Source organism: Scyliorhinus canicula, chromosome 1 (genome assembly GCF_902713615.1).
Source record: "Scyliorhinus canicula chromosome 1, sScyCan1.1, whole genome shotgun sequence".
Taxonomy (NCBI): Eukaryota; Metazoa; Chordata; class Chondrichthyes; order Carcharhiniformes; family Scyliorhinidae; genus Scyliorhinus; species Scyliorhinus canicula.
Genome location: NC_052146.1, coordinates 183865633 through 183881249, shown reverse-complemented (window position 1 = coordinate 183881249; position 15617 = coordinate 183865633). Strand labels below are relative to the sequence as shown.

General features: G+C 42.0%; 1 protein-coding gene across 9 annotated transcripts in view; it reads left to right on the top strand.

The window, feature by feature from the left end:
• LOC119970060 (mitogen-activated protein kinase kinase kinase kinase 3) overlaps nt 1-4888 on the top strand; it is a 354117-nt gene extending 349229 nt beyond the window's left edge. For all 9 annotated transcript variants that reach the window (XM_038804101.1, XM_038804091.1, XM_038804084.1 and 6 more), the window contains 4 exons: nt 223-315; nt 1995-2065; nt 2534-2589; nt 3206-4888. In XM_038804101.1, coding sequence (XP_038660029.1) covers nt 223-315; nt 1995-2065; nt 2534-2589; nt 3206-3293 — 308 coding nt within the window. In that variant the 3' untranslated portion in view covers nt 3294-4888. The remainder of the gene's footprint in view (nt 1-222; nt 316-1994; nt 2066-2533; nt 2590-3205) is intronic.
• The last annotated feature ends 10729 nt before the right edge of the window (nt 4889-15617 follow it).

Here is a 15617-nt window from a genome sequence, read left to right as displayed (position 1 = left end):
AAAGGGTGCATGTAGATTTTAAATAAGAAATACACTAATTTAGTAAGTGATATGCCTATTTCAGTAAATGGGTCCTTCATTAGTTAATTAGCAAGAATATAAATTTGTTCTCAAGTAATTAGAATACTTCTAAGGGACTGTTTTGATACTGTCTTTGGAAATGTACTAAAACTGGTTCAATTCAATTACTTATTTGTTTCACTCTGTACTTTAACATTCTAGGATGTTTAAAGATTGTAAATCTCCGAGGTAGATTGAAATCAAGCAGAAAGCTGTCGTCAGAACTAACGTTCACTTTTCAAATTGAGACAATAGGTAAGGGTTTCTCTTTAATCTTAAGGATATATTGCACTGAAACAGTGTGCTATTCAGAGTGGGAATTACTTATGATTTGTAAATATCGAATTTGTATCACTACTTATACTGCATTGTCCAACCAACAGGTTTGTCGGCTTGAGTCTATTTTTGCCAAAATATATCGCTAAGTTATTAATTCAGTTCAACAAATTTTCAAACATGAGTCTTATTTTTTATAATCGTTATCAGTGTCATAAGTAGGCTTACAACACTGCAAGGAAGTTACTGTGAAAATCCCCTAGTCGTCACTCTCCGACCCTTTTTCGGGTACACTGAGGGAGAATTCAGAATGTCCAATTCACCGAACAAGCACGTCTTTCAGCACTTGTGGTAGGAAACCGGAGCACCCAGAGGAAACCCATGCAGACATGGGGAGACCGTGCAGACTCCGCACATACACATACAGTGACCCAAGCCAGTACTCAAACTATGAATGCTAAACAGGTTATATAAAATCTAGTTTTCATTTCCAGCATAAATACACGCCTAAAATTCAGACTTGGTGCAAACACTGCATCTTTCTTTGTTCCACCTGTATCTACTGAAATCATACAGATCAGGTCTATCTTCAGTCAGTTCTGTCACTGGGGTCTTAACTGACCACCCATTACTCCTGTACTCACTAACCTACATCAGTTCTAGTTTAAGCAACAGCTTGATTTTAAACTCCTTATCATTGCTTTCAATTCTCTTCATGGCCTTACCCTTCTCTTTATCTGTAATCCCCTGCAACTCCCTCTGAGATGTCCCTGCTCTTCTGATTTTGATGTCTTGATATTAATTATTCCCTGATAATCATTCTGCCTTTGGCCGCATCTTCAGTTGCCTAGACCCTAAGCTCTTGGGTACCCTTCCTATATCTCACCACTGTATTTATGTGTGTCCTATGTTTTTTTTCATGGATGGAATGATCTGTCTGGACTGTACGCAGAAGAATACTTTTCACTGTACCTTGATACACGTGAAAAACAAATCCAATCCAACTTCACTTTCCTCCTTTAAAATAGTGCTTGAAACCTCTGACCAAGCTTTTAGTCATCTCAACTATTATTATCTTGTGTGGCTTAGATTTTTGTTTTGTGTGAAGCACCTTGGTATGTTTTATTACTGCAAAGGTGTTGTATAAATACATGTCGTTGTTATGTAGTGTGGACACAGGTTCTGTATACTTTTTGCAATTTTGCCTAATTCCATGTGTGAAATATGAGAGAAGCAGAAGTAATTATCCATCTGTAAACACTGGCTTTCTGATATGCTGGCAATTGACAGGGTCCCAGTACTTCACAGGAGAGTTATAAAAATATTCCAATTGGCAACTGGCTGTTGAAAACCAACAAATTTAGATTGGCTTCCACTAAAGGACACAATGTAACATTGAGAACATTTGTTACGGTATTCTTTAAAAAAGTGATCAGCTCCTCTGCATGTCATGCCTCTCATATTGTCAGTTTCTTGATCATGTTTTTAAAATGCAGTTCTGCTTAGGTCACATTAATAGTAGTCAGTATTTCAAATCTCAAAGTATAACTTTTTATTTGTTGAAACCCAATATTGGCATTTTCGGTTTGAACTATTTAACAACAGTTCTTGCCAGTTGAAAAACTGTAGCCAATAACATACATTTCCCCGTTTGTTAGTTTGTTTACAGGATAGTGTTCTTGCTTTCTGGAAACATGGAATGCAGGGAAGAAGTTTCAAGTCAAATGAGGTAAATGGAACAAATATTTTCATCTGTAACTTATATTGTAATAAACCTTTTGAATGAAAATAATTTGACATCACACATTTACTATAAATAGTGTTCGGTTAACATAATTTAATTTTATACAGCCAGTGATTTCTCAGTGAGCATTGTATTTACTAATTGGATATTTTAACTTCCATGTAAATAATTACCATCAGGAACAATATGTCAGTAAATTAAAATAATTTGTGCTCACTTTCATATTGGTCATCTCACATTGGGTTGTTTTACAGCAGAAAACATCTTTCATCTGTATTTGATTCATTCTCAGAACAAGATTTGATTTTCTACTTACAGTAATGGGGAAGAAGCAGATGCTTGTTAACTTTTGACACTAAGCTATCAAATTTATTCCAACTAACACAGTTCACGGATGAATCTGTTCATGTTAGAAATGTAATTCTGTTAATCCTGAAAACAACTTTTTTCTAGATTACACAAGAAATATGTGATAATTCAAGAATCTTCAAACTTTTAGGCTCTGACAGGTTAGTAGAATGCAGACGTGTGATGCTGCAAATTTTTTTTACTCATTCTGTATTTCAAAATAGTTTAGATGCAGACCACATCTTAACCTATCTCAGGTTTTCATGTTACTTTTGGATTTGAGGGAGGTGGTGAGGAAAATATTCCGTTTTGCTTGTAACAGTTCAGTTAGACTGTGCAATTCTGACGATGATCTAGTTTCCCAGGATTACTTTTCCATCTTCCTGCACTATAGGACTTGTTGGTATAGCAGCATAGGCGCAGTAGATCCATAAGTTCTTTATGTATGAACCTAAGAAAGTCATGGCTAGATGAACCCAAAAGGCTGCAGAGACATTTTCTACAAGGGGTTGCCGAATAGCAAATTGTAAGAATCATGCATTTTTGTCCTCTTTTCTTGGAGATGTGGAGACCAGTTGCCATAATGTAACTGTTGCCCTACTTGAGATATGCAAGCTCAGCACAAATGTGCGATTGAATTCATAATCTTGGACTGTAGAGCTCAGTAACACAAGACACAATGCCTATGGTGACCCAAACCTTTTTCAATTGTGATTTGATTTGGCTGCTTATTGACTAAACACAGATCTATTAAGTATGCTTTTTATTTCCTTGTAGGGTTGTGGTGCTGGAAAGTAGGCCAACAGACAACCCAACTGCCAATAGCAACTTGTACATCTTGGCTGGCCATGAAAACAGCTACTAATTGCCATTGGATGTTTGCATGGGAGTGTACATAGAAAATACACAACTGCTTTCTTCAGCATTGAAGAATGTTTGAGGTTGTTCAGAAGCCACGGTATTGTCTATTTGTCATAGACAAAACTAATCAATATTTTATTTATTGTGGCATGACACCTATGTGGAGAACATTTTAAGTGCCACAGTCACCTTAAGTTCAAAATACTACACAAGTGCTTGATTTACCATATGTAATCTATGTACATAAATGTGTAGTTTTTTTCAGTATGTACTTCATATTGTTGAAGTCACACACTATAATACGTAATGTAGATAGTAGTGCATATGATGTACAGGTAAGTATTTTACTGTACAGATGTGTATAGGTTTGCATGGTGCAAAACGTAATTTGGGTACTGCTTTTAAGGAATTATTTTGGTTTTACTTTATTCAGTTGAGATTAGTATATATTTTGCAACAAGAAATGAGCAGTATACCCATCTAATCATCTGACTAACACTGTTGCATTTTAAAGTGTAATTTAGTCATTTAGATATGAATTGGAATAACTTTTGAAGGGTTGCAGTCCAAACCTTCATCCATTTGTATGCTTGTTGGTTTTAACAGTTTTCTCGCAAGTACACTGGTATTAAGTTTGCACAATAATGCTGATAAAATGTGATGTATTTTTACTCATGTGGTTAAGTTGTGAATTGTAGGACATCCATTTGGATTTAATTGTCCTATTTTCAAGAGCAGTAGAAGAGTGCTGCAGTTTAATAGCTGTTGCTGTATTTTATATATCATGTTTTAAACACACGCAAAATTGGGTTGGCCAACATTTACTATCCTGACGACATCTGGACTTTACTTGGTAAAAAGTAAATACAACAGTAGCCTTTCTCTGCTCTGAAGTCATGCTAACCCATGCTGACAAGACTCCAAAAGCAAATAAGATTGTCCTTTTTTGTAAATGGAAAAATAAAAACACTGTAAAAAGCTTAAACTAACTATGATACCAACATGCAAACTGTTAAAAAGTCTTGGTTCATAAAGTAATACATAACTTTTGGTGTAACACTATATCATTGCATTAGTATCACTCTAATACATTTCCCCACCAATAACTTTTTCAACTGAAACTGGACTTTACTTTTCTAAATGGTAGGGTTTGCAACATCCCATTTCAGTTTGTCAATTGAAACTGTTCTTTGTGTAAGCCTCATTCTGCCAAATCTATAAACATACTTCAGAATTTCTCCCCGAACTGTGGTATGCTCCTTTACACAAAGCAAAAGTTAGTTAAGTGTTTTTACCTCATGTAGATACATTTTTTGTGGGAAGCACTCAGCACAAAAACATTATTGGTATTAGAGGTATTCTGATTCAGTCAAGTTGCAGTACCTAATATTTGTATAAAGTATCAACATAATTGCATATATGGGCTTGTTACTTTTTTTATATATTTCCATGTTTTCATTTGGTATGGTCATTGGGAACAAAATGTTTTGATTTGTATTGATTAGCCAAATTACTGACATGATCCATTCAGATGTTTCCTGTTATGTATATACTGTAAAATAAATTCAAATGGTTTGCATTTAAGATTTTCTTTGTAAACTATGTTGGTCTAAAATTATTTTTGTTAACTTTATTGCTTCCAACAATGTCCTGCTTTTCTTTTAATGCTAAATGCCAAATCTGATGCCCCAATTAAATTAAAACTACATTTATAAAATGGGGGTGGGGGACACAAATTGACCCTGTATCCATTGGAATTTAAAAGAATAGGCAGCTATCTTATTCAAACATATAAGATCCTGAGGGGGCTTGACAAGATGGATGCTGAAAGGATATTTCCTCCTGTGAGAGAGACCAGAACTAAGGGACAATTTTAAAAATAAGGGGTCTTCCATTTTAGAAACAGGGATGAAGGGAAATATTTCTCTTTCTGAAACCAGAACTCTTTCCCAGAAAATGGTAGAGTCAAGGACATAGAATATTTTTTCTTTTAAATTTAAAGTACCCAATTATTTTTTTCCCAATTAAGGGCAATTTAGTGTGGCCAATCCACCTACCCTGCACATCTTTGGGTTGTGGGGGTGAGACCCACGCAGACATGGGGAAAATGTGCAAACTCCACACAGACAGTGACCCAGGGCAGTGATCGAACCCGGGGCCAGGATTGAACCCGGGTCCTCAGCGTCATGAGAAGCAGTGCTAATCATTTCGCCACCATGCTACCCGCTATTGAATATTCTTAAGACAGAGACAAAAAGATTCTTGATTGGTAGTGGAGGGTAGGCAGTATAGTGGTGTTGAGGCACAATCAGATCAGCTACAATCTTATTGAATGGCAGAGAAGGCTTGATGGGCTGAATGGTCTACTCCTTCTAATTTGTAGGTTTCTATTACTGCCCTGACTTAAATCTGTAAATACATATGTCTGTAAATGTAAGATGTGAAACTTGTCTGGACTGCTGAGTGATAATACCATGCAGAGTATTCACCCACTTGAATAGCAAGTGAGCTATTTACAATTTTTCTGTCTTATAAAACGAGAGTATACCCACCTCTCTACCCCACTCCCAACTGTCTTCAGTACAGTGATGATCAGATGAGTGTAATTTTTAAGGAAAGAACAGTTTAAATTCAACAGATTTGGTGCAGGATAATAAAATCTGCTTTTCTTAGGGTTGAGGGTATTCATTTTGGCAAGTAACTAAGAAATATGAACAGTTTAATGGTGATTAACAATTTTAAGGTTGCAGAAAATTATTTTGTACTTGGGAGTGCAGCAAACAAACACTGTTGTACAACCTCGATGGTGATACAATTTTTTTTTATGCAAAAGGTTACAACAGGAATTACCATTCAGGCCAGGTACCTTGCTTGTCGTATAGCTTCATTTATCAAAGACAGCCCTGATTCTTTTATGATTTACTGAATAAGGAACCTGAGTGATGTATGTTTTCTTTTTATAAATTTAGAGCAGTGTTCTTCAAACTCGGGGGGTGCGATCCGCGGGTGGGTCGCGGGCGGGTGTAGGGAGGGTTGCGGAGCCGTCCTTCGTGGCGGTCCAATCGAGCAAATCCCCGCGCAGCAGCCGGCTTTTAATAACGCTGGCTGCGAGCGGCCTTTAAAATGGCCGCCAACATGTAAGGAAAATTCAGCTGCATTGCGCATGCACGCATGATCATCGGCGCGCATGCGCAGTACGGCCGCTATTTTTTTAAACGGTCGCAGCTTTTTGTTTTACAAGTTCAGGGGGTTTTTATTCATTTATTTTATTCATTTCATTTTTATTTTTTCATTTATTTTATTCATTTTTTTTACAAGTTCGGGGGGGGTTTTGTTTGGTAAAATTTTACAGGGAAAAAATGCAGAACTTTGGACAGATGGAGACTCCATACTTTCCGACACCGGAAGGCTTAACCTTCATCCAACAGGTTCAATTGGAGGAGAGTGTACGAGGGCCAAAGGGACCCAAAACCATTTCCTCCATTTTTATCAGCAGCAAACAAGGTAAGAGAAAATGGTGGGTCGCTCAGGTCGGCCGGCGTGGGTCTCGAGGGTCGGCCAGGTTGGATCCCGAAGGTCGGCCGGTTGGTAAAAATGAGTCCCCGGAAAAAAAAGTTTGAAGAACACTAATTTAGGGTACCCAATTATTTTTTCCAATTAAGGGCCAATTTAGTGTGGTCAATCCACCTAACCTGCACATCTTTGGGTTGTGGGGGTGAACATAAAACACGGGGAGAACATGCAAACTACAAATGGACAGTGACCCAGGGCTGGGATTCGAACCCAGGTCCTTAGCACTGTAGGCAGCAATGCTTGCCACTGTGCTGCCCAGTATGTTGATGTCTGACAGCAACCTCTTTCAACATTGGTCGCCTGTACTGTGTAATGAAAACTTTTAAACAGAATCTGAAGAAAGTAAGAATGCCTGGGAAAGAGCATTTGTTCCAATCAGCTTTGGAAGTACACGAGCAGTTATTGGGTAAGGACACTGGGCTCAACTGTGATGCCTGTAGTAAAATAGCTGAGCAAACACTATGTCTGAAGTCCACGGAATGAATAACATAGAAGAACAAGTGGAACCACATCTCAGCTAGTGGTCAAAGTTTTCAGCCTGGGGTGAACAAAGAAAAGTACAGCACAGGAACAGGCCCTTCGGCCCTCCAAGCCTGTGCTGACTATGCTGTCCGCCTAAACGAATATCTTCTACACTTCCAGGGTCCGTACCCCTCTATTCCCACCCTATTCATGTATTTGTCAAGATGCCCCTTAAAAGTCACTATCGTCCCTGCTTCCACCACCACCGGCAGCGAGTTCCAGGCACCCACTACCCTCTGTGTAAAAAAAACTTTCCTCGTACATCTGCTCTAAATGTTGCCCCTCGCACCTTAAACCTATGCCCTCTAGTAATTGACCCCTCTACCCTGGGGAAAAGGCCTTTGACTATCCATCTGTCTATGCCCCTCATAATTTTGTAGACCTCTATCAGGTCACCCCTCAACCTCCATCGTTCTAGTGAGAACAAACCGAGTTTAATCAACTGCTCCTCAGAGCTAATGCCCTCCATACCAGGCAACATCCTGGTAAATCTCTTCTGCACCCTCTCTAAAGCCTCTACATCCTTCTGCTAGTGTGGCGACCAGAATTGAACACTATACTCCAAGTGTGGCCTAACTAAGGTTCTATACAGCTGCAACATGGCTTGCCAATTTTTATACTCAATGCCCCAGCCAATGAAGGCAAGCATGCCGTATGCCTTCTTGACTACCTTCTCCACCTGTGTTGCCCCTTTCAGTGACCTGTGGACCTGTACACATAGATCTCTCTGACTTTCAATACTTTTGAGGGTTCTACCATTCACTGTATATGCCCTACCTAGACCTTCCAAAAATGCATTACCTCACATTTGTCCGGATTAAACTCCATCTGCCATCTCTCCGCCCAAGTCTCCAAATGATCTAAATCCTCTGACAGTCCTCATCGCTATCCGCAATTCCACCAACCTTTGTGTCGTCTGCAAAACTTATTAATCAGACCATTTACATTGTCCTCCAAATCATTTATATATACTATGAACAGCAAAGGTCCCAGCATTGATCCCTGCGGAACACCACTAGTCACAGCCCTCCAATTAGAAAAGCACACTTCCATTGCTACCCTCTGCCTTGTATGACCTAGCCAGTTCTGTATCCAGCTCACCCCTTATCCTGTGTGACTTCACCATTTGTACCAGTCTACCAAGAGGGACCTTGTCAAAGGCCTTACTGAAGTCCATATAGACAACATCCACTGCCCTACCTGCATCAATCATCTTTGTGACCTCTTCGAAAAACTCTATCAAGTTGGTGAGACACGACCTCCCCTTCACAAAACCATGCTGCCTCTTGCTAATACGTCCTTTTGCTTTCAAATGGGAGTAGATCCTGTCTCGAAGAATTCTCTCCAGTAATTTCCCTACCACTGACGTAGGGCTCACCGGCCTGTAGTTCTCTGGATTATCCTTGCTGCCCTTCTTAAACAAAGGAACAACATTGGCTATTCTCCAGTCCTCCGGGACATCACCTGAAGACAGTGAGGATCCAAAGATTTCTGTCAAGGCCTCAGCAATTTCCTCTCTAGCCTCCTTCAGTATTCTGGGGTAGATCCCATCAGGCCCTGGGGACTTATCTACCTTAATATTTTTCAAGGATGGGGTGTGCTCATAAGAAAAAAAAGTCAAGGGGTGGGATTCTCCGTAGCCCGATGCTGAAATCGGGATTGGCGAATGGGCGGACACTGGCTTCTGACGTCAGTTTCGGGGTAGGCGCCGGTTTGACGCCTATTTGCGATGCTACGTGCCCTCCAAATCGGCGTCATCGGGACGCTCTCAGTCACACGGCCATTGGTGCGTCTTCATTCCACCCGTGATGCTCCGATCCCGATGGGCCGAATTCCCAATGACGCAGACCACGTGTGGTCCCAGCGGTCGGAAACTCGGCATGCTGGATGCGGACATTGTCCAGCACCAGCACACTTGTCAAGGATCCATGCCGCTGGCCCGGGGGGGGGGCTTCTGCTAGGACTGGGGTCGGGGGTGGGATCGGGGTGGGCAGGTTCGGGTTCTAGCACGGCGTGCACCATGTTTTCCGGCATGACCGTTGCGGGTCCCAGCGATGCTCCGGCTGTTTTTCGCACGATCCGCAGGTGGTTCACGTGGCACTGGTGATAGCCCCTCATGTTAAACGAATGGATGCTGTGGTATGAAGAGACAAAAGTCCAGCTCCTTTTCACAAACACCTTTATTTCACTTTAACAGACTCTGCACTAAACTCAATCGTCACATCACAAGATCCAGAGTCCACCTGAAGCCCCTTTACATATCAGTGTCAATCATTGAACACTTAACTTAATTGAGACAATCATTGAACATTTAACATAAATGAGACAACTAATTGCAATGTCTCTTAACCCATTACTTAACACCTCAACAGTACCAGATCAGTGAGGGGTTTGCGCCAATTTTCCCGTTGTGAATCACCCGCAGATTCTCCGTTGGTGCCAACACTTAGCCTCTGGAACGGAGAATTCTGCCTAAGAACGTTTTTAATTCTCAAAGGTGTCTTACAATTTGTCTATGTTTGGTGCTAATTATATAGACTGCATATTAATATTGTTCAATCAATTTATATAATTCTTATTTTGCCCATGCCTTTGGTTTTTCTGCCTTTAAGTTTCAGAATCTGTAATTGTCATAAATTCTACATAATTATTGACTCATGTCAAAAAGTGTGAAGTCTGTGTGAAACTTGGCATAAAGGGCTTCCGGGTGATCAAGACAGTTGCTGAACTACAAGGATAGAGGAGCTTTATTTTTCCAGTTGCATCAAGATATCAGATTCTGGCCAGAGAATCATTTCACATTCAAAAAAGGAAATACAATATTGATCAAGAAGGTAATGCAAGGTCCTTTAATTGCTTTAGTACTCTCTGGCTGATGAGACTCTGATGGACTTGATGCATTTATTATCTGTTGGAACAGGTTTGATAATGAATGTTAACTCTACCTATAATCAAAACATCTAAATTTACTCTCCCATAAAGTTTCAAGTAAAAACACTTGGCAGGACTAATGCCAATTCGATTTGTTTCTGATGTAAGATCACAAGAAAATAGGAGCAACAGTAGGCCATTTGACCCATTTAGGCCTTTCTGCCAATCAAGCCCCTTTAGAATTTTTATGTTTCAAAAAGATCACCTCTCTTTTTCCTATTCTCCAAAGAGCATACACCTAACCTGCTCAACCTTTCCTCATAATGCAACCCCTTCAACAAAGGAAACAGCCAATGAATCTTATATGAACGGCTTCCAATGCAAGTATATCCTTCCTGAAATAAGGACACTAAAACGGCATCGTATTCCAGTGCAGTCTCGCCAATGCATTGTATAATTGTAGCAAGACTTCCCTAATTTTATACTTCATCCCCTTTACAATAAAGACCAACATTCCTCATTATTTTTGTGATTAACGTACACGGACGCCCATCTCCTTGAATATCAGCCATTACTTCTCTGCAGTCTTGCCTTTTAACCTGTATTCCCATTCCACTTTTGCAACTCTTCATACCTTTGCAATTGACTACCTTAAGTTTAAGGTACTAGTTATGGACCCACATTTCTCTTTCTCAGAGCAGAATGTGAAATTATACTATGTTATGACTATTCTTACCAGAGGATCCTTTACTGTGAGATCATTAATCCTGTCTTATTACACATTACCAGAGGGCAGCACGGTGGCACAGTGGTTAGCATTTCTGCCTACGGCGCTGAGGACCCGGGTTCGAATCCCGGCCCTGGGTCACTGTTCGTGTGGAGTTTGCACATTCTCCCCGTGTCTGCGTGGGTTTCGCCCCCACAACCCAAAAGATGTGCAGGCTAGGTGAATTGGCCACACTAAATTGCCCCTTAATTGGAAAAAATAATTGGGTACTCTAAATTTATTTTAAAAAAACACATTACCAGGTCTGGTTGGTACCAGAATGAATTGCTCTAAGAAACACCCAAAAACATTCTATAAACTCCCCTCAGGCTACTTTTGTCAATTTGATTTGTGCAATCTATGTGAAGATTAAAATATCCCATGATTATTGCAGTACCTTTCTTACAAGCCCCCATTATTTCTTGATTTATACTCTGTCATTCAGTGTAGCTACGGTGGGAGGCCTATAAATCATAGTATCATTGAATTTACGATGCAGGAGGAGGCCATTTGGCCCATCGAGTCTGCACCAGAAAGAGCACCCTACCTAAGCCTAGACCCCCACCCCATCCCCATAACCCAGTAACCCCACCCAACCCAACCTTTTTGGACACTAAGGGCAATTTAGCATGGCCAATCCACCTAACCTGCACATTTTTGGACTGTGGGAGGAAACCGGAGCACCCGGAGGACTCCAACGCAGACACGGGGAGAAAGTGCAAACTCCACACAGACAGTGACCCAAGCCGGGAATCGAACCTGGGACCCTGGAGCTGTGAAGAAACTGTGCTAACCACTATGCTACCGTGCCCCCCCCCCCCCCCCCCCCCACTCCCAATCTACTCCCGACAGTCATTAATTTCCTTTGTTATTTCTTATCTCTACCCAAAATAGGCTCTCTCGCACCGGCCTCCCCGAACAGGTGCCGGAAAGTGGCAACTAGGGGCTTTTCCCAGTAACTTAATTGAAGCCTACTTGTGACAATAAGTGATTATTATTATTATTAAAATAATCCTACATTTTTATCTTGTTAACCAAGACACTTTTTAGCCATTATATTGATCTTTTCCTTTATTAACAGAAGTACCCACCTCCTTTTCCTTTCTTACTGTCCTTCTGAAAAGTTGAATACCGTTGAATTTTCAGGATCCAGCCATGGTCACTTTGCGACCATGGGCGGGATTCTCCCCTACCCGGCGGAGTCCTTTCGGCCCCGGCTGGGTGGCGCCGGAGCGTCAGCGGCTGCTGATGTCATACTGGCGCATGCTGAGGGGAGGGGGGTCTCTTCCGCCTCCGCCATGGTGAAGGCCATGGCGGGGGCAGAAGAAAAAGAGTGCCCCCACGGCACAGGCCCGCCGGCCGATCGGTGGGCCCTGATCGCGGGCCAGGCCACCGTGGGGGCACCCCCCGGGTCAGATCGCCCCGCGGCCCCGCCCCCCCCCCCCCCCCCCCCCCAGGACCCCGGAGCCTGCCCGCCAATCCCGCCGGTACCAGAGGTGGTTTAAACCACGCCGGCGGGAGAGGCCTGTCAGCGGCAGGACTTCGGCCCATCGCGGGCCGGAGAATCATTGCAGGAGGCCCGCCGACTGGCGCGGCACAATTCCCGCCCCCGCTGAATCTCGGGGGGCGGAGAATTCAGGACACGGCGGGGGTGGGATTGACAGCCCATGTCTCTATAATGGCTACCTTATCATTTCTATTTTTGCTATTGACTCATCCAACTTGTCAAAAATGCTGCCTGCATTTAGATAAAGACTGCTTAATCATTCTAACCATTTTTTCCCCTACTCTGACCTTCTTTGTATTCAGTTTGTACACTCTCTCACTTCCTGTTATACTCTGGTTATCAACCTCCCTCCACACCAACCTCCCTCCACACCAAAGCCCCACCCCATATACACACAAATTGTTACAATCCCAGTTGATGATGCTACTGGACAGGTCAGGTCCCAAATGGAATCCTGGCTTGATAGACTGTAAATTTTATTTTTTTGTTTAGAGCCATGGATGAATAAGAGTCACAGGGCTGCCAATTAACTTAATTATAAATTTATTAAACATGAATAGATTGACTATAATACAATACTTACTTCATCCCACCCATACCTTCGCAAATGTACACAGATGTTCTACAGCTAACACAAGTTGCAATGCATATGCTATAATATTCCATACAAGCACCCAGTCCATGTAAGCCAACAGACCAACATTAGTCAGACATACCACACTCTGAAACCTAGTGGCAGATATCACCCAATACAACTTTAGTGGATTTCTCATCAAATTCCCCAGATGCCTATCACACTGAGTCAACTGGTCTCACTGGAAATCTGGTTTCCACATGAGGGTTTCCAATCAGCACTCTGGGAAAAACACACTTTCTTTATTATGTCACCAAACTTTTTTTAATTAAATTTTGAGTGGCAAATTCATTTTTTCTAATTAAGGGGCAATTTAGCATGGCCAATCCACCTGCTCTGCACATCTTTGGGTTGTGGGGGCGAAACCAACGCAAACACGGAGAATGTGCAAATTCCACACGGACAGTGACCCAGAGCCGGGATCGAAACTGGGACCTCGGTGCCGTGGGACAACTGTGCTAACCACCGCGCGGACATTCCACACATTAGACTCCAAGCATGGATGCGATTGGTGGCACACAGTGACACTCTCCACCACAGAACCAGGTGCCACTTTATTGGTGAGATAACACACGGCCACCCAATGAGGACACCCACAGTAGACCCCACTGGGGAAACAGGACAGGCCACAGAGCCTATCGTTGACACTGGTTGCAGCAGCCACGGGTACCCCTGATGACAGACAAGGTTGGTGAGGATAGAGGCTGCCTGGTGACACTGCTAGAGACAGGAGCGCAGCGTGAAAGGCACCATATCAGGGGGAACGGCTGAAGATCGGGGTTAGTCTGGGGAGAACATGTGGAGGGTGGAAGTGAAGTGCAACACATAGTCACCATGTAGCCTGTTGGATCTGGATGACAAGGAAATACTCATCTTGCTGACATGTCGACCCCCACCCCCCGAGAATAACCAGCACTGCTCGCTGTCTATCTAGCTGCAGCTGCCATTGTGGATGCATGGAGGCTGGAAGCACAGGGCCTGCACAGGGAGGACCCTGCACAAGAGGAACCTGCCCCAGGAGAGCAGGGGCCAGCCCATGAGGCTTGAATGAAAAACCTCCACGGGGGAGGTTTTTCAGCTTTGGGCGATTCACTATTTACCACCTTCACCAGATTCCACCCACTCTCCCTGCCATCTCTGATTCACCTGAAGAAGGAGCCGTGCTCCGAAAGCTCGTGTTTGAAACAAACCTGTTGGACTTTAACCTGGTGTTGTAAGACTTCTTACTGTGCTCACCCCAGTCCAACGCCGGCATCTCCACATCATCTCTGATTAGGGGAAGAAAAGGAGCAGAACATTTATCTTCTTTTAAAGGCATAAATCAGGCATAAATCTTGATGTCACAGCATGTTAACAATTTTGATGAATTTAACGAATATTCAATTTCTGGAAAAGGAGCAGAACCTTTATCTTCTTTTAAAGGCATAAATCAGGCATAAATCTTGATGTCACAGCATGTTAACAATTTTGATGAATTTAACGAATATTCAATTTCTGGTGGGGTTCTAACGACCTAATTAGTCGATTACCATCAAGGATTCTATTGCCTTGGTGCGTGGGTGTTTTTCAGACTTGAGAAAATTAGTCCGACCACTGTTCTTTTTGATGTATATAATGATCTGAGCTTGGACAAACAGGAGTTAGTGTTTAAAAATAAATGCTGGTGTGAATGGGTGCACTTCGCACCTAAGACAATCTCTTACATAAGTCACATGATGGCAGCTGGAGACTGAGTGTAACGAGCCTGAGTATTACGGGTTGATCTCTCTAAAATCTAGTCAAGCATTTGACTGGAACAGTAAATTGTAAAATGTTGTCAGCCTTGGTAATTAATTTCAAAGTTAAGCAAAATAATTCACAAAACTCAAATGTAGTAAACAGTAACACTACAAGAAGACTGGTAAAATGGGCAGACACGTGACAGATGAAATTTAACAGAAATGTGAAATGATATATATCGTGTCTCATGATGAGACACGATACAAGTCAAATAGTACCATTTTATAGGGATGCAGGAACAAAGAAACTTAGGGGTGCATGCACACAAATGTTTGAAGTTGGTGGGACAGGTTTTAAAAAAAAACCTTAAAAACGGCATACATCATCCTTGGCTTTATTAATGGAGGCATAAAGTATAAAACTCAACCTTTATAAAACATTCTGTTAGGCCAAAGCTGGCGTATTGTGTTCAATTCTGATTAATATCAGAATATCAAGGCCTTGGAGAGAGTGCAGAAGTTATTTAATAGTATGGTATCAAGAGTGAGGGACTGGAGAAACTAGAAAAGCTGGGCGAGTTCTCCTTGGAGGAGGGAAGGTGAAGAGATTTGATGAGACTTCCGGTGGTGGCTATGAAGAAGTAGGTCGCACATTTGGTGGCTTCTGCTCGGGTCGGAATTTTGGACCTTTTTCCCTGATTTTTTGTCGGATCTGAAGTGGAACATTGATGTTGGAT